This window comes from Bufo bufo, chromosome 9 (assembly GCF_905171765.1).
Source record: "Bufo bufo chromosome 9, aBufBuf1.1, whole genome shotgun sequence".
Classification (NCBI taxonomy): domain Eukaryota; kingdom Metazoa; phylum Chordata; class Amphibia; order Anura; family Bufonidae; genus Bufo; species Bufo bufo.
In genome coordinates, this window is record NC_053397.1 from 172,337,270 (window position 1) to 172,359,967 (window position 22,698).

Here is a 22,698-nt window from a genome sequence, read left to right on the forward strand (position 1 = left end):
TTTTCTTCCATCCAGAGTGTAATGCTGCCATACATAAAAAATGCATTGACAAGATCATAGGCAGGTGTACGGGCACAGCCACCAACAGCCGGGACACCATGGTGAGCGATCTCCACTACAGTTCATTGTTATCTCACACCGACATTTGTAAGGCTAGTTTCACACCTGCAGCAGCTTTTCTGGCAGAGAATCCTCCGGATACGGCACTGCCAGATGCAATCAGAATATCCTCCGGCTTCATTAACTATAATGGTCTCCAGCAGAGATCTGACCGCAATCCGGAAAAAATGTTTAGGACTGGTCAGACAGAAACCGCTGCGATTTGTGTCCAACCGATTCCCGTCATTCTCTGCCAGAACTGACGGCCGGATCGCAATGCCGCAGATGTGAAAGTAGCCTAACTTAGCAGGATGCCAAAAGGGATGTATAGGTTTACTTGGTCTATTGGGTATTTTTTTGACCTTTTAGCATTGTTTGAGGACAGTTTCCCGATTTCCGTTCCCATCTGTTTTTTTAAGACTTCTGCTACGCGGCCACTTCTGTAAATTACACTCACTTCTAAATGAGCATTGGCCGTGCCAGTAGTCATTTATTTCTTGGCCTTCCCATAACTATTTCATTAAGGAATCAATACCCAGGATGATTCTTCCAGATGTCTAAGCAATATTTATATCTGTTCACTTCAAATGATAACATTACATTCTTGGCTCAGCTATGCAGTCTTATCAGGGGCAGTTCTGGAGTGTACTTGTGACTACATGATTATATACCACACATGTATATATGTGTGAAAGTAATAAGAGAAGTTACTTTTCAGCACATCAGTTAAAACTTTTATCACTTCTTTTAAAAAGTGTTAAAGGCAGGAAGCATCAGGTTCAGATGCCCTCGCCTTCTCATCAGTGGCTCATTTTCTACACAGCTTTCATATTGACATTACATTTTGATTACATCCCATTTCAAGAGCTCATTAACCTCTGCCCATCCGCCCTCTTGGGTGATGTCATGAAGTGGGATTCTCCGCAGGTGCTCTCTTCTATTAACCATAGTGATGAGCTTCTGCAGAGGTCCACGTGTCACTGAAGGACCTACACAATCAGCAGATCCTCTTTTAGGCTCAGTTCACACCTGAGCGTTTTACAGCGCGTTCCTACGCGCTGTAAAACGCTCAACAAGGAGAAACCAATGCTTCCCTATGTGAATGGTTCTCACCTGGGCGTTTTACAGCGCGTACGATCGCGCTGTAAAACGCCCGACGCTCACACAAGTACAGGAGCGTTTTTTTTGGGCGCTTGTCGCGCGTTCCCGTACATAGACTTTCGGGAACGCGCGACACTGTGTGTACACTTGTCTCTGTATGCGCGCTTGTAAACGCCCGTACAATCGCGCATACAGAGCGCTCCTTTCAGAACGCTCAGGTGTGAACTGAGCCTTAGAAAGGGATAACCCCTTTAAGTAGCCGTCTTAGGCTTCTGGCTAGGTGGCCATTCCAGAACTTTGGGCCATATACACAGTGTGTCGGGGTGAACTACACATATAGAAATCAGTGTATGTAATGTGTCTTTATGAGCTACAAACATCATCCCCTCCTGGACCACTGTTCCTCAAGCTCCATTCTCAGGGCCAACATTTCTCACCATTTTTATTATACAGTTTTTAATACAATCATTGATTTAAAAAAATCACGGTAACATAACCACTTTTTCTTAGAAGTCATTTTCTTTAAGGCCTCATGCCTGTACTGTGCTTTTATAGCATAAATCCTCCTATGGGCTCCTATAGCATCTCTGATGTTATATGAATGCAAATGGGAATTTTATTTTTTTAAATAGACACTGTATCGCGACACACAAACTGTCTACAACTGCATAGTACTGACCCAAAGTGACTTACTGTGCGGTTATAAGGGCCCTTACTACTTCAATAGCAATATAAAAATCACGCAAAAATAAGTCTGATCGATGCTCGAAACAAAATTGCAAACTGCAATCTTTTATTGAAGACCAATGTTTCAGCCTCACACTGGGGTCTTTATCAAGTATATCTGACATAGCAAAGTATACAGTATTCAAAGGAAACACCTGTCAGATGCAGTACTACCTATAAAATCAGTGCAAATTACCAGTCGGGAGTCATCTGGGCGTTGCCGATATCAGGAAGGCAGTTGGGTACCTAAGCATGCCCTCCATGCTTCCTTGCTGTGCTAAATCATCTCCAGATACCTGCTGTGTGCATGGTGTATGTGAGGTGCACTGGCCTCGGCTCGTTCACTACACAGATGGGGCAGAACTTTTCGCTCCACTATTTTTGATGAACTCTGTGATTGAGGCTCCGACACAGAGTTGAATGTAGCCTTAGATGGTTGGCCGGCCAATCACTGCAAAATTGACAGGTTCAGCTGACCTACGTCTAATGTGTATTGGCAGCTTAAGGGTCCATTCAAACGTCCGTTGTTTCTTTCCTGATCTGTTCCGTTTTTTGCGGAACAGATCTGGACCAGATCTGGACCCATTCATTTTCAATGGGTCCTGAAAAAAAATCTGACATTGAGCTGTCCGATTTTTTTTCAGGACCCATTGAAAATGAATGGGTCCAGATCTGGTCCAGATCTGTTCCGCAAAAAACGGAACAGATCAGGAAAGAAACAACGGACGTGTGAATAAGGCCTTAGTGTGTGTCTGTACATGAGGTATATAACAAGTCTATTAAAGGAAAATATTAGGTATATTATTATTATGTTATGCATTTTTTTTTTACAGTCTTCTTTCTTCCCATGTATTTTAGAATTAACTTTCTCTTTTTTTTAGTTTCAAAGGGAAAGGTTTAACATCGACATGCCTCACCGGTTCAAAGTTTACAATTATAAGAGCCCTACTTTCTGCGATCACTGCGGCAGCTTGCTGTGGGGATTGGTCAAGCAAGGGTTAAAATGTGATGGTGAGTATGGCGTCTTCTATCTAGTTTCCTTCTGTCTGTGGGATGGGAGTGTTAGCTCTAGTTCCTCCTAATGTTTTACCTCCGATTCCTCCTGCTGATGTGAGAGATTCGGTAAGGGCAGAACGGCATCTGATACGTCTCCGAGCCGCACATTTGAACAAAAACTACTCTTAGAATAGTTTTCCTTCCTTATGCAATGGTCCTGAAATTGTAGACTGCTCTTGAGTTGTCATTAGAGTATTTGGCAGGGTTCACTTATCTTTTTTTTTTTATAAATGGTCAAAAAGCATCCAGGGCTTAATAAAATTATGCTTTCCTCAGACTAAAGAAGAAATCTTTAGGTTGTAGCATTTGGTGCATTCATTCCTTTTACTTTTTTTTTGTGCTATGAAGCAAGGTTTAGGAGGTACTTCATTCTGTGCCTGTCTGCTATAGACTGTGCCTTATGCCCCCATTTTGAATGCCGATTGTGCCGAGGCAAGAGGTGATGCGCTGTGATAATACAGTTATACTGTGATTGAACACTAAAGGGACATACAAGTATTGTTCAGGTATAGCTGAGAAAACCAGTAAATCCTACTACTCTGGTCGACTTGGATACCTTTTACATTTTCCCTTTCTTCTCCATCTGGCCCAGACAATCATGAAGGTTTCTTCAAGCTGCCTGTCATGTCCCTACCTTAAACACTGTTTGCCAGGTTCTTCCTCATACAGTCCTTGCCGACCTGTTTCCCTCTCCCTTGTCTTTACACACAGAGCCATCCTCAGCCTGTACTCACCACCTCACATTTCAGTGCCATCTCCTTTGACTATGCAAATTGTGATTGTTTCAGCCGTAGGTGGTATTCACATTTTCAGCACCCTAGGAAGCCTGCTAAAATTGAGATCTGACAACACAGTGATATAATAGTGATATTTTTGTACTGTTTTAACAAAGTTTCATTGTATACCATCTTCTGACTAAAGGCCGGAAAGCTTGTGGACCTTCAATATGCAACTTCTAAGGCATGTTGTGGGCATAACTAGTACCCACTAAAAGAACCAATTGAAGAGGGTGTCCAAAGTGGGCAAAAAAGATGTGATAAAATGAAAAAAGTAGTGTTGTTATGCATTTTATTCCCCTGTTGTTCCAGCACTGCCACTCCGATCCTTCCCGACATTGTTTTTAGCGGTGACATGCCTGTATACCCATGTGACCACTGCAGCCAATCACTGGCCTCAGCAGACTTGTGCAAAATAGCACTGAGGCCATTGACTGGCTGCAGCCTTATGTAGTTGCATTACCACTGCAGCTAAGTAAACAGAGACCAGTGGGGGGGCGAGAGCAACTCTACTGGAATTGTAGGGGAATAAGTGGGTCAGTGGTGCTTCTTTTTCCTGAGGGTAGGTGGTCAATATTAATCTCTGCGCAACCCCTTTAACACTCATAATAGTGCGATGGCGTGGGCTCATGAGCTGGGCCTGCACCACCGCTTTGGGGTGCCAGATGTATTATGGCTTTTGAAATTTGGAGGTCAAAAGAAAATTGCTGAGCCTAAAGTACCAAACTAGGCTACATCCTTAAAGAGGGCCGAAATTGTGAAGAAAAGTGTCCAAGGATACAATATAGCTTGAAATGCAGTCACTAGTTCTATTACGTTTTAACCCATTAAATGAGTTGTCAGAGTTTAATAAAAACTCGGCAACCTCTTTAAATGTAATAACATAACAAAAGGATCTGTACCTTTTTCTCCCTTGCTGCTTCCAGAGATGCGATTCAGTTCTCCCTTCTGCTGTTTGTTTTCCTGGCTGCAGAGGTGATGTTCCGTTAAGGCTGGTTTCACACGGGCGTTGCGGGAACATGCGCGATTTTTCCGCGCGAGTGCAAAACATTGTAATGCGTTTTGCACTCGCGTGAGAAAAATCGCTTGGGATCGGTGTTCTGTAGATTGTATTATTTTCCCTTATAACATGGTTATAAGGGAAAATAATAGCATTCTGAATACAGAATGCATAGTAAAATAGCACTGGAGGGGTTAAAAAAAATATTAATAATTTTTAACTCTCCTTAATCCACTTGCTCGCGCAGCCCGGCATCTCTTCTGTCTTTTTTGCTGTGTGCAGGAACAGGACCTGTGGTGACGTCACTCCGGTCATCACATGGTCCGTTACATGATCTTTTACCATGGTGATGGATCATGTGATGACCAGGGTGACGTCACCACAGGTCCTGTTCCTGCACACAGCTAAGATGAAGACAGAAGACATGCCGGGCTGCGCGAGAAAGTGGATTAAGGTGAGTTAAATAATTTTTTTATATTTTTTTAACCCCTCCAGCGCTATTTTACTATGCATTCTGTATTGCTATTATTTTCCCTTATAACCATGTTATAAGGGAAAATAATAATGATCGGGTCCCCATCCCGATCGTCTCCTAGCAACCGTGCGTGAAAATCGCACCACATCCGCACTTGCTTGCGGATGCTTGCAATTTTCACGCAGCCCCATTCACTTCTATGGGGCCTGCGTTGCGTGAAAAACGTACAAAATAGAGCTTGCTGCGATTTTCACGCAACGCACAATTGATGCGTGAAAATCACCGCTCGTGTGCACAGCCCCATAGAAATGAATGGGTCGGGATTCAGTGCGGATGCAATGCGTTCAACTCGCGCATCGCATCCGCGCGGAATACTCGCCCGTGTAAAAGAGGCCGAACACAGTCATCGCTGCAGCCAAGCAATGGCCTCAGGAGTGGTATCCTATATACTTCTGAAACCAGTGATTGGCTGCTCAGTGACCTCTCTACAATGAACATCACCAACTGCAGCCAGGAATATGACATCAGTGTCTAGTAGGACTGGAACACAACTTGTAAAAGCAATTGGGGAGAAAAGGCGTGAGTATAGATGCTGCCCAAGGCTTTTATTTAACTTTGACAACCTCTTTGAGGGGTTACAGCATAAGAGACCCGGTGACTGTATTTCAAGTAAAATTGTATCCTTGGATATTTTCTTTATCTTCATGATTTCTGCTTCAAAATCCCTGCATATTCATAGATAGATATGAGTTATATTCTGGCTGCCTGCAGGTGTCACTAGAGGGGAATGTAGGTGTACAGCAGTGTGCAGTAAGCTCCCTCTAGTGGTGACATGTGGGCAGCCAGAACATTATCTTTAAAATCTGAATATGCAAGGAATTTGGATCTCTGTATCAGAAAAATGGAGCTACAACCACTGTAAAGATATATGAAGTGTTTCAGGAACCCATACACATCTGTATGTCTGAGGTGCATGGAGTGGCTCACAAGCTGGTCCCACTCCATACGCAGCAGGTGGCGGCTGTGTAATAGTAGCAATCATAATAAAAAGTACCGTATTTAAATTTGGTATTGCCAATTAGGTGGTCATGTCATTTTCAGCATACAATAAACACTGTGAAAACGAAACCCGAAAACCATGGTGGATATTGCATTTTTTTATTTTCAGTTTCACACCACAAAGAGTTTTTACTCCTGTTCCGATACATATGGTAAATTAAATGGTGCTGTTTAAAAAAAATACATATATAGCTATGCGAACAGAAAAGTGAAAAATGTATTGGAAGGTGGGGAAAAAACGAAATTAAAATTGGATGGGTGCTAAAGGTGTTAATCAGTACATTATATAGACCCTAAAATGGTAAGGAAGACATTTACTTTAAGCAGAGTTTAAAAACCTATTCTCCCCCGGTTCAGTTCCTATTGAGCCCCAAATCTTATGTGGGGTTTCTTACACTAAAGAGGCAAACCGCAAGAACCCCGTATATTTCTTCATTATAGTACCCTACATAGGTGTTTATGTAAAAAATAAAAAAAACACTTTATTGTTCCAGGGCCTTTTAGGTTTTCCTCTACTAGTTTTCAGAGGACTAGTCGTAGTGGGTTTTGCATGTTTTTCCTTCTCCAGTACCCTGCTGGAAGGTCTACAAGCTTTCAGTTACATGATCCCCTGTACTTGTATGTGCATGTCAGATATGGAAATGAGAGAGAATAAATTTAATGATATATTGTACGCTTTCTTATATTCTCTAGAGTGCGGTATGAACTCGCATCACAAGTGTCAAAATAAAGTGGCTAATCTGTGTGGCATCAACCAGAAACTCCTAGCAGAAGCTTTGACCCAAGTCAGCATAGTAAGAAATGGTTTCTTGTGTATAGAGGGAAGAACGGGGGGGGGGCATGGTGTATTTATAGGGATTTGTCCCATCAGGGCACCCCTCAGTGAGCTAAATGTTTGACAGATGTCTTGGGAGCCAAACCAGCTCATTGCCACGGTGGTTGTCATATTAAAGTGGTTGTCTGATGAGCGAACCCCTTTAACCACCTCCGGACCGCCTAACGCAGGATCGCGTTCCGGAGGTGGCAGCCCTGCGCAGAGTCACGCATATATGCGTCATCTCGCGATGGGCGAGATTTCCTGTGAACGCGCGCACACAGGCGCGCGCGCTCACAGGAACGGAAGGTAAGAGAGTTGATCTCCAGCCTGCCAGCGGCGATCGTTCGCTGGCAGGCTGGAGATGTGTTTTTTTTAACCCCTAACAGGTATATTAGACGCTGTTTTGATAACAGCGTCTAATATACCTGCTACCTGGTCCTCTGGTGGTCCCCTTTGTTTGGATCGACCACCAGAGGACACAGGTAGCTCAGTAAAGTCCCACCAAGCACCACTACACTACACTACACCCCCCCCCCGTCACTTATTAACCCCTTATTAGCCCCTGATCACCCCTGATCACCCCATATAGACTCCCTGATCACCCCCCTGTCATTGATCACCCCCCTGTCATTGATTACCCCCCTGTAAAGCTCCATTCAGATGTCCGCATGATTTTTACGGATCCACTGATAGATGGATCAGATCCGCAAAACGCATCCGGACGTCTGAATGAAGCCTTACAGGGGCGTGATCAATGACTGTGGTTATCACCCCATATAGACTCCCTGATCACCCCCCCTGTCATTGATTACACCCCTGTCATTGATCAACCCCCTGTAAAGCTCCATTCAGACGTCCGCATGATTTTTACGGATGCACTGATAGATGGATCCGATCCTCAAAACGCATCCGGACGTCTGAATGAAGCCTTACAGGGGCATGATCAATGACTGTGGTGATCACCCCATATAGACTCCCTGATCACCCCCCTGTAAAGCTCCATTCAGATGTCCGCATGATTTTTACGGATGCACTGATAGATGGATCCGATCCTCAAAACGCATCCGGACGTCTGAATGAAGCCTTACAGGGGCATGATCAATGACTGTGGTGATCACCCCATATAGACTCCCTGATCACCCCCCTGTAAAGCTCCATTCAGATGTCCGCATGATTTTTACGGATGCACTGATAGATGGATCCGATCCGCAAAACGCATCCGGACGTCTGAATGAAGCCTTACAGGGGCATGATCAATGACTGTGGTGATCACCCCATATAGACTCCCTGATCACCCCCCTGTAAAGCTCCATTCAGATGTCCGCATGATTTTTACGGATGCACTGATAGATGGATCCGATCCTCAAAACGCATCCGGACGTCTGAATGAAGCCTTACAGGGGCATGATCAATGACTGTGGTGATCACCCCATATAGACTCCCTGATCACCCCCCTGTAAAGCTCCATTCAGATGTCCGCATGATTTTTACGGATGCACTGATAGATGGATCCGATCCGCAAAACGCATCCGGACGTCTGAATGAAGCCTTACAGGGGCATGATCAATGACTGTGGTGATCACCCCATATAGACTCCCTGATCACCCCCCTGTCATTGATCACCCCCCTGTAAAGCTCCATTCAGATGTCCGCATGATTTTTACGGATGCACTGATAGATGGATCCGATCCGCAAAACGCATCCGGACGTCTGAATGAAGCCTTACAGGGGCATGATCAATGACTGTGGTGATCACCCCATATAGACTCCCTGATCACCCCCCTGTCATTGATTACCCCCCTGTAAAGCTCCATTCAGATGTCCGCATGATTTTTACGGATGCACTGATAGATGGATCCGATCCGCAAAACGCATCCGGACGTCTGAATGAAGCCTTACAGGGGCATGATCAATGACTGTGGTGATCACCCCATATAGACTCCCTGATCACCCCCCTGTCATTGATTACCCCCCTGTAAAGCTCCATTCAGATGTCCGCATGATTTTTACGGATGCACTGATAGATGGATCGGATCCGCAAAACGCATCCGGACGTCTGAATGAAGCCTTACAGGGGCATGATCAATGACTGTGGTGATCACCCCATATAGACTCCCTGATCACCCCCCTGTAAAGCTCCATTCAGATGTCCGCATGATTTTTACGGATGCACTGATAGATGGATCCGATCCGCAAAACGCATCCGGACGTCTGAATGAAGCCTTACAGGGGCATGATCAATGACTGTGGTGATCACCCCATATAGACTCCCTGATCACCCCCCTGTCATTGATCACCCCCCTGTAAAGCTCCATTCAGATGTCCGCATGATTTTTACGGATGCACTGATAGATGGATCCGATCCGCAAAACGCATCCGGACGTCTGAATGAAGCCTTACAGGGGCATGATCAATGACTGTGGTGATCACCCCATATAGACTCCCTGATCACCCCCCTGTCATTGATCACCCCCCTGTAAAGCTCCATTCAGATGTCCGCATGATTTTTACGGATGCACTGATAGATGGATCCGATCCGCAAAACGCATCCGGACGTCTGAATGAAGCCTTACAGGGGCATGATCAATGACTGTGGTGATCACCCCATATAGACTCCCTGATCACCCCCCTGTCATTGATTACCCCCCTGTAAAGCTCCATTCAGATGTCCGCATGATTTTTACGGATGCACTGATAGATGGATCGGATCCGCAAAACGCATCCGGACGTCTGAATGAAGCCTTACAGGGGCATGATCAATGACTGTGGTGATCACCCCATATAGACTCCCTGATCACCCCCCTGTCATTGATCAACCCCCCTGTCATTGATCAACCCCCCTGTCATTGATCACCCCCCCTGTCATTGATCACCCCCCTGTCATTGATCCCCCCCTCTGTAAGGCTCCATTCAGATATTTTTTTGGCCCAAGTTAGCAGAATTTTTTTTTTTTTTTCTTACAAAGTCTCATATTCCACTAACTTGTGTCAAAAAATAAAATCTCACATGAACTCACCATACCCCTCACGGAATCCAAATGCGTAAAATTTTTTAGACATTTATATTTCAGACTTCTTCTCACGCTTTAGGGCCCCTAGAATGCCAGGGCAGTATAAATACCCCACATGTGACCCCATTTCGGAAAGAAGACACCCCCAGGTATTCCGTGAGGGGCATATTGAGTCCATGAAAGATTGAATTTTTTGTCCCAAGTTAGCGGAACGGGAGACTTTGTGAGAAAAAAATTAAAAATATCAATTTCCGCTAACTTGTGCCAAAAAAAAAAAATTTCTATGAACTCGCCATGCCCCTCATTGAATACCTTGGGGTGTCTTCTTTCCAAAATGGGGTCACATGTGGGGTATTTATACTGCTCTGGCATTCTAGGGGCCCCAAAGCGTGAGAAGAAGTCTGGTATCCAAATGTCTAAAAATGCCCTCCTAAAAGGAATTTGGGCACCTTTGCGCATCTAGGCTGCAAAAAAGTGTCACACATCTGGTATCGCCGTACTCAGGAGAAGTTGGGGAATGTGTTTTGGGGTGTCATTTTACATATACCCATGCTGGGTGAGAGAAATATCTTGGTCAAATGCCAACTTTGTATAAAAAAATGGGAAAAGTTGTCTTTTGCCAAGATATTTCTCTCACCCAGCATGGGTATATGTAAAATGACACCCCAAAACACATTCCCCAACTTCTCCTGAATACGGCGATACCACATGTGTGACACTTTTTTGCAGCCTAGGTGGGCAAAGGGGCCCATATTCCAAAGAGCACCTTTAGGATTTCACAGGTCATTTACCTACTTACCACACATTAGGGCCCCTGGAAAATGCCAGGGCAGTATAACTACCCCACAAGTGACCCCATTTTGGAAAGAAGACACCCCAAGGTATTCCGTGAGGGGCATGGCGAGTTCCTAGAATTTTTTATTTTTTGTCACAAGTTAGTGGAAAATGCTTATTTTTTTTTTTATTTTTTTTTTCATACAAAGTCTCATATTCCACTAACTTGTGACAAAAAATAAAAAGTTCCATGAACTCACTATGCCCATCAGCGAATACCTTGGGGTCTCTTCTTTCCAAAATGGGGTCACTTGTGGGGTAGTTATACTGCCCTGGCATTCTAGGGGCCCAAATGTGTGGTAAGGAGTTTGAAATCAAATTCTGTAAAAAATGACCTGTGAAATCCGAAAGGTGCTCTTTTGAATATGGGCCCCTTTGCCCACCTAGGCTGCAAAAAAGTGTCACACATCTGGTATCTCCGTAATCGGGAGAAGTTGGGGAATGTGTTTTGGGGTGTCATTTTACATATACCCATGCTGGGTGAGAGAAATATCTTGGCAAAAGACAACTTTTCCCATTTTTTTTATACAAAGTTGGCATTTGACCAAGATATTTATCTCACCCAGCATGGGTATATGTAAAAAGACACCCCAAAACACATTCCTCAACTTCTCCTGAATACAGAGATACCAGATGTGTGACACTTTTTTGCAGCCTAGGTGGGCAAAGGGGCCCACATTCCAAAGAGCACCTTTCGGATTTCACAGGTCATTTACCTACTTACCATACATTTGGGCCCCTAGAATGCCAGGGCAGTATAACTACCCCACAAGTGACCCCATTTTGGAAAGAAGAGACCCCAAGGTATTCGCTGATGGGCATAGTGAGTTCATGGAAGTTTTTATTTTTTGTCACAAGTTTGTGGAATATGAGACTTTGTATGAAAAAAAAAATTAAAAAACAAATCATCATTTTCCACTAACTTGTGACAAAAAATAAAAAATTCTAGGAACTCGCCATGCCCCTCACGGAATACCTTGGGGTGTCTTCTTTCCAAAATGGGGTCACTTGTGGGGTAGTTATACTGCCCTGGTATTCTAGGGGCCCAAATGTGTGGTAAGGAGTTTGAAATCAAATTCAGGAAAAAATGAGGAGTGAAATCCGAAAGGTGCTCTTTGGAATATGGGCCCCTTTGCCCACCTAGGCTGCAAAAAAGTGTCACACATCTGGTATCCCCGTACTCAGGAGAAGTTGAGGAATGTGTTTTGGGGTGTCTTTTTACATATACCCATGCTGGGTGAGATAAATATCTTGGTCAAATGACAACTTTGTATAAAAAAATGGGAAAAGTTGTCTTTTGCCAAGATATTTCTCTCACCCAGCATGGGTATATATAAAATGACACCCCAAAACACATTCCCCACCTTCTCCTGAGTACGGAGATACCAGATGTGTGACACTTTTTTGCAGCCTAGGTGGGCAAAGGGGCCCATATTCCAAAGAGCACCTTTCGGATTTCACCGGCCATTTTTTACAGAATTTGATTTCAAACTCCTTACCACACATTTGGGCCCCTAGAATGCCAGGGCAGTATAACTACCCCACAAGTGACCCCATTTTGGAAAGAAGAGACCCCAAGGTATTCGCTGATGGGCATAGTGAGTTCATAAAACTTTTTATTTTTTGTCACAAGTTAGTGGAATATGAGACTTTGTAAGAAAAAAAAAAAAAAAAAAAAAATCATAATTTTCCGCTAACTTGTGACAAAAAATAAAAAGTTCTATGAACTCACTATGCCCATCAGCGAATACCTTAGGGTGTGTACTTTCAGAAATGGGGTCATTTGTGGGGTGTTTGTACTGTCTGGGCATTGTAGAACCTCAGGAAACATGACAGGTGCTCAGAAAGTCAGAGCTGCTTCAAAAAGCGGAAATTCACATTTTTGTACCATAGTTTGTAAACGCTATAACTTTTACCCAAACCATTTTTTTTTTACCCAAACATTTTTTTTTTATCAAAGACATGTAGAACTATAAATTTAGAGCAAAATTTCTATATGGATGTCGTTTTTTTTGCAAAATTTTACTACTGAAAGTGAAAAATGTCATTTTTTTGCAAAAAAATCGTTAAATTTCGATTAATAACAAAAAAAGTAAAAATGTCAGCAGCAATGAAATACCACCAAATGAAAGCTCTATTAGTGAGAAGAAAAGGAGGTAAAATTCATTTGGGTGGTAAGTTGCATGACCGAGCAATAAACGGTGAAAGTAGTGTAGGTCAGAAGTGTAAAAAGTGGCCTGGTCTTTCAGGGTGTTTAAGCACTGGGGGCTGAGGTGGTTAATTGTAGGTGGGTTGATTGCTATTATTTTATTAGATGGGAAATAGTAAATCGGTGGGGGCCTAACCTCTTGGCCTTCCATCGATCCGTAAAACGAAGGGGCTAAAGTGTTTACTCAGCACTGCAGCCCTGTTGGACTTTTGGCCCAGGCCACCTGATGTACAATGGAGAAGCACAGCCCCATGCAGAGGGGGTGGGAGCACAGTCCTTCTCGGGGGTTGGTGGAGAGAGAGAGAATACCCTTCAGAGTGTGCCAGGGCAGTTTTTTTCATGAATATACCCTCTAAAAATATCATTTCATTTTTTAGAAATCCAACAGGAAATCCGATTCTGGCTTGGACAACATTGCCATATACCAGGGTGTAGTTCCAAAAAGTCCAGCTGCTGCAGGACTGGATGCAACAGGCAAGTACAGTCTTTGATAGGGAACAAAAGCTCTTCCGATTTTCCTCCATGTTTTTCCTTCATTAAAGAGTGATTTCCATTTTTTTGATCAGCAGACAACCAGTATGACAGACTCTGGGAGGGAAACAGTCCTCAGCCGAATGTCAGGGTCTCCAGCCTCAGAAACCGCATCAACGTGAATAAATTCCATTTCCACAAGGTTCTTGGGAAAGGCAGCTTTGGGAAGGTACCAGTTTTTGGTATTTTTATTTTTTGTAGCGTTTCACTCTTCTGCGATATGCACCATTGATTTTCCTGTTTCGGCGCGTTTAGGTATTGTTAGCCGAGCTCAAAGGCACAAACGAGTACTTCGCAATAAAGGCCCTGAAGAAGGACGTCGTTCTGATTGATGATGACGTGGAGTGTACCATGGTGGAGAAACGAGTGCTCGCTTTGGCCTGGGAAAATCCCTTTCTTACACACATTTACTGCAGCTTCCAGAGCAAGGTAGTGACTGGAATCCAGGGATCGAACTAAGGGGGGAATTTGTGATGGTTTTGAGATTGCAAGAAAATTTTTTGAGGTTGCACCAAATTTAGGAAATGTTGCACAGTTATCTGGCGCAAGTGCAATGAGGTGCACACTAGAGTTGTTGCGATACCAAAATTTTGATTCGGTTTCGATACCATAAAGTATTGCGATACTCTATACCATTCGATACCACGCGAAAAAAATAAAACACCTTAGGGGTTAACTGCCGCTGATCACAGCTCCCTGTCAGAGGCAGGGTGCCAGCTATGTGATTTTGCTGGCGGCACCTGCCTCCTGTATTAAAAGTTAAAGACAACCTTTCATGAGCAGGTTACATAGAGCGGCGCCCAGGGATCTCCCTGCACTTACTATTATTCCTGGGCGCCGCTCCGTTCGCCCGCTGTGCCCCCATTACTGTCTCCTGCTCTGTATGCTAATTACTACTATCGGAGCGATGGGCAGGAAACATCAGCTTCTCTTCTGGGCGTTCCTTCTCCCTGCTGTGATGTTCTGCGCTGCGATTGGACAGCGCTAACTTAACAAAGTCTGGACCCATTTAAAGGGAGTCTGTCACCAGCATTTCACTTTTTTAACCCTTCCCACAGCTCCCTAGCATGCTTACAGTTAATAAAAACGTTACCTCTGGCATCAATCCTGGACTCATAGAACCCTCAAAAACGATCTTTATAAGATATGCAAATGAGGGCTCGCAAGTGCCCAGGGCGGCATTACTCTATTAGGTGCCCTGCTTGCTCAGCCTTCTCATTGCGTCCCCCCGCCCCTTCCTACCCTTTGCCCGCCCATCCTTTCCCTCTGACCGCCTTTGTACTAGCTTGTTATGCTGCCGATATCCCGCGCCGGCGCACTCATTCCTTTGGCCGGCGCATGCGCACTGCGATGCCCATTCCTTGTACGGCATCACAGTAACTATTGCGCATGCGCCGGCTAACGACGCAAAAATTTGCGTCGTCAGCCGGCGCATGCGCAATAATTACTGCAATGCCGTACAAGGAATGGGCATCACAGTGCGCATGCGCCGGCCAAAGGAATGAGTGCGCCGGCGCGGGATATCGGCAGCATAACAAGTTAGTACAAAGGCGGGCAGAGGGTAGGAAGGGGCGGGGGGACGCAATGAGAAGGCTGAGCAAGCAGGGCACCTAAGAGAGTAACGCCGCCCTGGGCACTTGCGAGCCCTCATTTGCAAATCTTATAAAGATCGTTTTTTAGGAGGAAAATAAGACTTCAGATCAGACCCTATTCCTCCTTAGACTTCATATCAGACCAACCCCCAAAGATCCATAGAAAACATAAAATAAAATAACTCTCCTGCTCCGGACGACTGTGCCATGGTCTTCTGCCGGACTAGCACTGCACTGTGGCTTGATGCCACACAGTATTTGCACCTGATACTTGCTCTTGAGGATACATCTTTTGCTTGAACTTTATGACTGTATGCTCGTTTGGATTTTTACCTTTGGGTATTATTAGCGGGTTGCTTAGTTATATTTTGGGGGAATTATGCATGTGAATATTATATTTTTTTTTTTTTTCATTTTAAAAAGGAACATCTTTTCTTTGTCATGGAGTTTCTGAATGGAGGCGATCTGATGTTTCACATACAAGACAAGGGTCGATTTGATCTTTTCAGGTCTACGTAAGTGCTTCCAAATGTTACAGACACAAGAGAAAGTGGCGGAAAGTTTGCAGTTCAGATTAAATCGTTCACAACGTATGTTAATCTAAAAGGACAGAATTTCCATTCAGGGAATGAATAAACTGCTTATGCCTACAAAGCAGTAATGAGTGGTTGCACACAATATATCAGTACTGATCTGTAGTACGGTATACTTCTTCCTCGGCGGTGCTTGCTCACTCCTGTATGACTGGCATTGATACTTTCCAGTCTGCAGAAGTGCAAATTGATGAAGAGCCATCAGCACATCTGCCCTCAGAATTTCAGGGATGATAGCAGTCCACCCCTTGATGGCGTTGGCTGATAGGAGTTGTTTAGGTTTAAAACGTCTCTATCTTTAGTTGCAAAATTACAGAAGACTGATAAATCATACTTTTGACTACTGAACACTAATGGTGCGATGTTAGTCTGTGTAAAGGCGCGCAATATCTCATTATTGCTCTGTATTCTAATACCGTCCTCTCATGTTGTTACATCTTCATTCTGCAGGTTCTATGGAGCCGAAATAATATGCGGATTACAGTTTCTTCACTCCAAGGGCATTATTTATAGGTAAGGTTTAATCTGTACACACAAGTCAGACGTTTGTAATGTTTACATCTGTTATTATAATATCTTCATTGTGGCGCTAGCGCAGTGTAGTTACATAGACATTGACATCCAATGGCCGTCTCTGACCGAAATCTTCTATATATTATAAGGCGGAGCTGTTTTAGAGCAGACAGTCGAGGTTTAAAGGGGTTTTCAATAATCGTTATTGTATACTGACACGTTATTTAGCGAATATATAACTTGTGTTTAACTTCTCACCATTTACAAGATTTCAAGAAAACGTATGGTCCCGTCCTGCTGACACAGCCGCAAGGCTTCTTATAGGAGTGCTGTTAACAAACTGTGCACCAGTGTCAGAAGGATGGGATTACAACAGGTTTTTATTATGATATAATAAATTTTTTATTAATGTAAAACCAGAAAACGCCTTTAACTGTTGCACATAAACCACAGCCATTCCTGTTAGGCCTCATGCACACGGCCGTGTTCCACGTCCGAGAGCGGTCCGTGGTAACCCGGCCGGGATTCCTGCTGACAGCAGGAGTGCACGGCGTCATTGGTTGCTATGATGCCGTGTGCTTCATGCCGCCGCTGCACTACAGTAATACACTCGTATAGATCATACGAGTGTATTACTGTAGTGCAGCGGCGGCATGAAGCACACGGCGTCATAGCAACCAATGACGCCGTGCGCTCCTGCTGTCAGCAGAAATCCCGGCCGGGTTACCACGGACCGCTCTCAGCCGTCGTGTGCATGAGGCCTTAGGGGAATTTAGCCTTGTAAAGATAAGGTCTACTTGTGTAGGCTCTGTTCACATTACGTTGGAGCCTTTCTTTGGCAGTATACGTCGGGAAGATTTTCCCATGTATATCTCCAGTGGAAGGCTGTAACCTGTGCCACTGTATAGGCAGAAGTTGCCAATACACTTGCATGGTTATAAAAAAGAATTCTGTTTATATAATTTTTTTTTTTTTATGGGATGCCTCTGTATGGAAAAGCATAGTCTTCAGCCAACGGATGGCCCTATGGATATGTTTGGAATATGCAGAGTGAGCGCCTAAGCCGAATGTAGGGCTTTAATCTAATGTAAACAGAGTCTTAAGGCCCGCTTACATGGGCCAACAATCGGGGAAATATCGGGAAGGGTTGTTCCTAGGTACAAGACGTCTCAATAAATCCCTGATTGTTGGCGTATGTTAAACAGGCCAACAGTTAGGGTTTCGGACTCCCACCGATCTGATATTGATGACCTATCCTAAGGATAGGTCATCAATAATAATTCCAGGATAACCCCTTTAAGAAATGCAATATCCATAGTGTATATTTGTTGGAAACAACTCGGAGGCACAGTTTTCATTTCCATATGAATGAAGAAGGCTCATGGTTACCTTTATGAAGATCGTCTTCGGTTTAATTGTTAATTGCTCAGAATGGTTGTTTTGTACAGGGATCTGAAGTTGGACAATATCATGCTGGACAAGGATGGTCACATCAAGATTGCAGACTTTGGAATGTGCAAGGAAAATGTGTTTGGGGAAAATAAAGCCAGCACGTTCTGTGGGACTCCAGATTATATTGCCCCAGAGGTGAGAATGCTCGGTGCTGCAGATAGCGGTTAAGTGTATATAATATTAACCTTTGGTTTTCTGTCTTTAGCTAGCAAATTGGTCTTCACGAAGTATATAATAAAATGTACCAGATATAAAGAGAGACCCTAATCTCCCTTATTGTAACCCCACAGATACTCCAGGGACAGAAGTACACATTTTCTGTAGACTGGTGGTCTTTTGGAGTTCTGCTGTATGAGATGTTGATAGGACAATCCCCCTTCCACGGTGATGATGAGGATGAACTGTTTGAGTCAATTCGAGTGGACACTCCCCACTTTCCACGCTGGATTACAAAAGAATCAAAAGACATCCTAGAAAAGGTATGGGTGCCTATCTTTAGTTCTAGCCACAGTTCATATATCATGGCTCATATGCATATATTTGGTATACGTTAAGCCTATGAACACCCAAATAATTGCTTCTTGTGGTTCGTTTTTCTCCCTAAGCTGTTTGTGAGAGAGCCCACAAAAAGACTTGGTGTGATTGGGAACATCAAGCTGCACCCCTTCTTCAAGACCATCAACTGGACTGCTCTGGAGAAGAAAGAAGTGGATCCTCCTTTTAAACCTAAAGTGGTGCGTTCTTCAGACCTTACACACTTGCATCTTGTGTTCTGTATAGTAAATTAATTCCATAACAACCAATAACGTACATGTACTTCACTGGTCACAGTGGGGGAGTATTTTACACAGCTGACATCTGAGATAACTCCAATCCCGGCTGTTTAACCATAACCTGGCCATCCTCTTTAATTATAGAAACATGCTGCATCCTGCGATATAGTCAACTTACTAATGGAAAAAAGAGCACCTGTGCTGCTGCCCCCTTCATTGCAACACAGGCCCCTTATGCTCACACAGGAGCTGGCTGTCGGCACAACATTTCTCCCTCCGACATGGCCGCTGATAAAGGGGGAACGTGACTAAACCCATACATAGGCGGCCTCCTTAGAGAAATACTATGCACAACTTGGGTAACTAGCACTTGCATATTTGAACTCTAAGGCCCCTTGCAGACTAGCGGGTCCGGATGCGTTGCGGCAAACCTGCGCGAGTAGGTACCCAACTGCGATTGCGTTCTGTTGTTCAGTTTTTATCGCGCGGGTGCAATGCGTTTTGCACGCGCGTGATAAAAAACTGAATGTGGTACCCAGACCCGAACTTCTTCATTGAAGTTCAGGTTTGGGTTCAAGGTTGTGTAGATTGTATTATTTTCCCTTATAGCATGGTTATAAGGGAAAATAATAGCATTCTGAATACAGAATGCATAGTACAATAGGGCTGGAGGGGTTAAATTTTTTTTAACTCACCTTAATCCACTTGTTTGCGCAGCCGGCATCTCTTCTGTCTTCTTCTTTGAGGAATAGGACCTTTGATGACGTCACTATGCTCATCGCATGGTCCATCACATGATCTTTTACCATGGTGATGGATCATGTGACGGACCATGTGATGAGCGTAGTGACGTCACCACAGGTCCTTTTCCTGTGCACAGCAAAGATGAAGACAGAAGAGAAGCCGGGCTGTGCAAGCAAGTGGATTAAGGTGAGTTAAAAAAATATATTTTTCTTTTTAACCCCTCCAGCCCTATTGTACTATGCATTCTGTATTAAGAATGCTATTATTTTCCCTTATAACTATGTTATAAGGGAAAATAATAATTATCGGGTCCCCATCCCGATCGTCTCCTAGCATCCATGCGTGAAAATTGCACCGCATCCGCACTTGCTTGGGGCCCGCGTTGCGTGAAAAACGCACAAAGAGGAGCATGCTGCGATTTTTACGCAACGCACAAGTGATGCGTGAAAATCACCGCTAATGTGCACAGCCCCATAGAACTGAATGGGTCCGTATTCAGTGCGGGTGCAATGCGTTCACCTCACGCATCGCACCCGTGCAGAAATCTCGCCCGTGTGAAAGGGGCCTAAGGCTACTTTCACATTAGCATTAATATTTTCTGGTACTGAGATCCATCATAGGGTTTCAGTACCAGAATAAAACGCTTCTGCTTTGTCCCTATTCATTGTCAATGGGGACAAAACGTAACTGAACAAAAATGAATTCCGTTCTCATACCGGAGAGCAAACCGCAAAATGCTGCAGTTTGCTTTCCGTCCTTTCAATGGAATTCATGACTGATCTGTCTTGGCTATGTTAAAGATAATACAACTGGATCCATTCATAACTGATGCAGATGGTTGCATTATTAGTAATGGAAGCGTTTTTGCTGAACCCTGCCGGATCCAGCAAAAACGCTAGTGTGAAAGTAGCCTAAGGAGGCCGCTGATGGATAAGTTTGGTCATCTTCCCCCTCCATGTTGGGTGAAGGATCGCTATGTTAAAACAGGACCCGACTGTCGGCACAAGGAGCCAGCGCTGTAGTGAAGGGGACAGCAGCACAGATCCTCTTGTTCCAACCTATTAGTAAGTTGACTATAGTGCTAGTTCTACAACCTATCTAAAATTACATGCCACGATCATTAGTGACCACGGCATCAGAGGGAGGGAGATCCATATATCTCCCGGTTGCTTTCCCCCCATGACAGTCACGTGGTGCTGATCAGTTGTTATATCAACTGGAGGCCTGCTATCATACTGCTCCTATTACACCCTGCCATTAGTAGGGGTAATAGGATGTTGGTAGAATTTCTATACACTGCAGTACAAAAGCATTGCAGTGTATAGTACAAACGATTGCAGGTTCACGTTCCCTACGTGGAATTAAAAATGAAAAGTTAAAAATATTCTATTTCTGGTGCCAACTGATCGGTGAGGGTGTCGGGTGACTGACCCCAACCAATCTGATATTGTTGACCTAACCCAAGGATAGCTCCTCAATATCTAGAGCCCAGACAACCCTAATGTGTTAGAGGATATGAAGGTTATGTAGTTGGAATTTGCAACCATGGTTGGTTTTTATTCTTTGCACTGCAAAAATATATTTGTACTATAGTACTGCCATTCAGTTCAGAAGATGTTACATCCATAAGGACAGTTAATCGTAGCAGAGATGCCTTATCCAGTTGAAAATATTGTGGCAGTGTAAATCTGATGTGTGTGTGTGTGTATATATAGTATTTTGTGATTTTAGGCACCTGTACCACATTCCCCAATATCTTATACGTGAAAAATAATTTTGACCAACTGGTACAGGATTAGAATAACATCAGAAACGGCACCACACCTGTCCACACGTTGGATGTGTTATTGCTGATCAGCCCCATTCACTACAATGGAGCTGAGCTGCAATACCAGGCAACACTATGGACATGTGTAGTGCTGTTTCTGGAAGAAGGCAGCCATGTCTTTTCAATCCTGTACAATTAGATGTAGATTGGGAATAGCTTCATGTCCTTTTGTGATCAGAGGTTTTTCTTTATGACTTCAAGATTTTTTTTTTATCTTGCTGTAGAAATCTCCCAGTGACCACAGCAACTTTGACCGGGAATTCCTTGGCGAGAAGCCACGTCTGTCCTACAGCGATAAAAACCTCATTGATTCAATGGACCAAGCAGCTTTCCGTGGGTTCTCTTTCATTAACCCCAAAATGGACCGACTGCTTGAGAAATGATAATAGTGTTTCCTATGAACTGTAGGTCTAGATTTACACTAAAGGGAACAACATCCAGAATAACATCATCCCTGTACTGCAGGACCGACCAACCATCCTGGAGCTCCTTTGTATTTTTTTATATATCTATCACTCCGCCTGCAGATGGGGTTCTTATTTTAAGCATAAATATTTAATGCCATCTGGGTACTGTACTTGAATGTAGTTTATATGCTCAAAAGTATAAATATGAACTTTGCTGTATATACTGCTAGTAGGGGTATACGTAATGTAGATGGGGAGAAGAGTTGGATGAAAATATTTTTTACATTCTACTCCAGCTTTGTTCAAAAAAAATAAATGGTTATTCACTATACCAGCCTAGTGATTTCCTCTTTTCTTTTAATCTATGACTGATTTTGAAATGGATCATATGTTAATTTCAGGTCTTAAATCAAAATGGGTTTGATATAAAAAACTGCAGTGAAGCCTTCAAGGTCTTTTTGGATTAACTTAACATTTTGGAGAGTGTTTCTAATGAAGCCACACAGTGAGGGTGCCCAAAAGGTATAGCCTAGTACAACTGATGCAAGATGGCATAAATTGTATATTAATCATAAGCGCAGAAGGTGCCACCGTGGATAGTAATGTAGAAGTTAAAACTTACAAAACATTAGGTTGCCTAATATTTAAATGAGAAAAATGTGTTCTATTCATATGAATGGGGTTGTTTCAGCAAGTATATAATACTCACAAAAAGTTAGGGATATTTGGCTTTTGGGTGAAATTTATGAAAAAAGGTAAAAAAGTTCACGCTACGGTGATATTATATCATGAAAGTGAGTCATTTAAGTAGAAGCATGCAGTGGTTATTTCCTCATCTTAAACAATATATCCAAACGAAAGTTAACACCAGTGGTGGGTGTTGTTGTGCATTTTCATACGTATACAATATTATCTAATGACATTATAATCAAAATGAATGCTCATCTCATTGCCTTTAAGAACAAAATCAGCCTGAACCAAAGTTCTATTATGTGGCTGATGAAGCCAAGATGAGTTCATGGCAAATTCAGTTTATATAAAAAAAATTGTGAACATAAAACGTACATTGTATTTAAAAGTTATTACTAAATATATGGGATTAT

The 22,698-nt window shown here is 43.4% G+C and overlaps 1 protein-coding gene across 3 annotated transcripts in view; it reads left to right on the plus strand.

The window, feature by feature from the left end:
• The window catches only part of PRKCD (protein kinase C delta), an 80,624-nt gene extending 58,706 nt beyond the window's left edge, over positions 1-21,918 (plus strand). For 2 of the 3 annotated variants that reach the window (XM_040407085.1, XM_040407087.1), the window contains 12 exons: positions 16-101; positions 2,808-2,937; positions 6,986-7,086; positions 13,540-13,636; positions 13,729-13,862; positions 13,949-14,122; positions 15,709-15,800; positions 16,329-16,391; positions 17,840-17,978; positions 18,134-18,322; positions 18,449-18,577; positions 21,413-21,918. In XM_040407085.1, the coding sequence (XP_040263019.1) occupies positions 16-101; positions 2,808-2,937; positions 6,986-7,086; positions 13,540-13,636; positions 13,729-13,862; positions 13,949-14,122; positions 15,709-15,800; positions 16,329-16,391; positions 17,840-17,978; positions 18,134-18,322; positions 18,449-18,577; positions 21,413-21,571 (1,493 nt within the window). In that variant the 3' untranslated portion in view covers positions 21,572-21,918. The remainder of the gene's footprint in view (positions 1-15; positions 102-2,807; positions 2,938-6,985; positions 7,087-13,539; positions 13,637-13,728; positions 13,863-13,948; positions 14,123-15,708; positions 15,801-16,328; positions 16,392-17,839; positions 17,979-18,133; positions 18,323-18,448; positions 18,578-21,412) is intronic. The other variant, XM_040407086.1, reaches the window with a different exon arrangement.
• Positions 21,919-22,698: the final 780 nt, after the last annotated feature.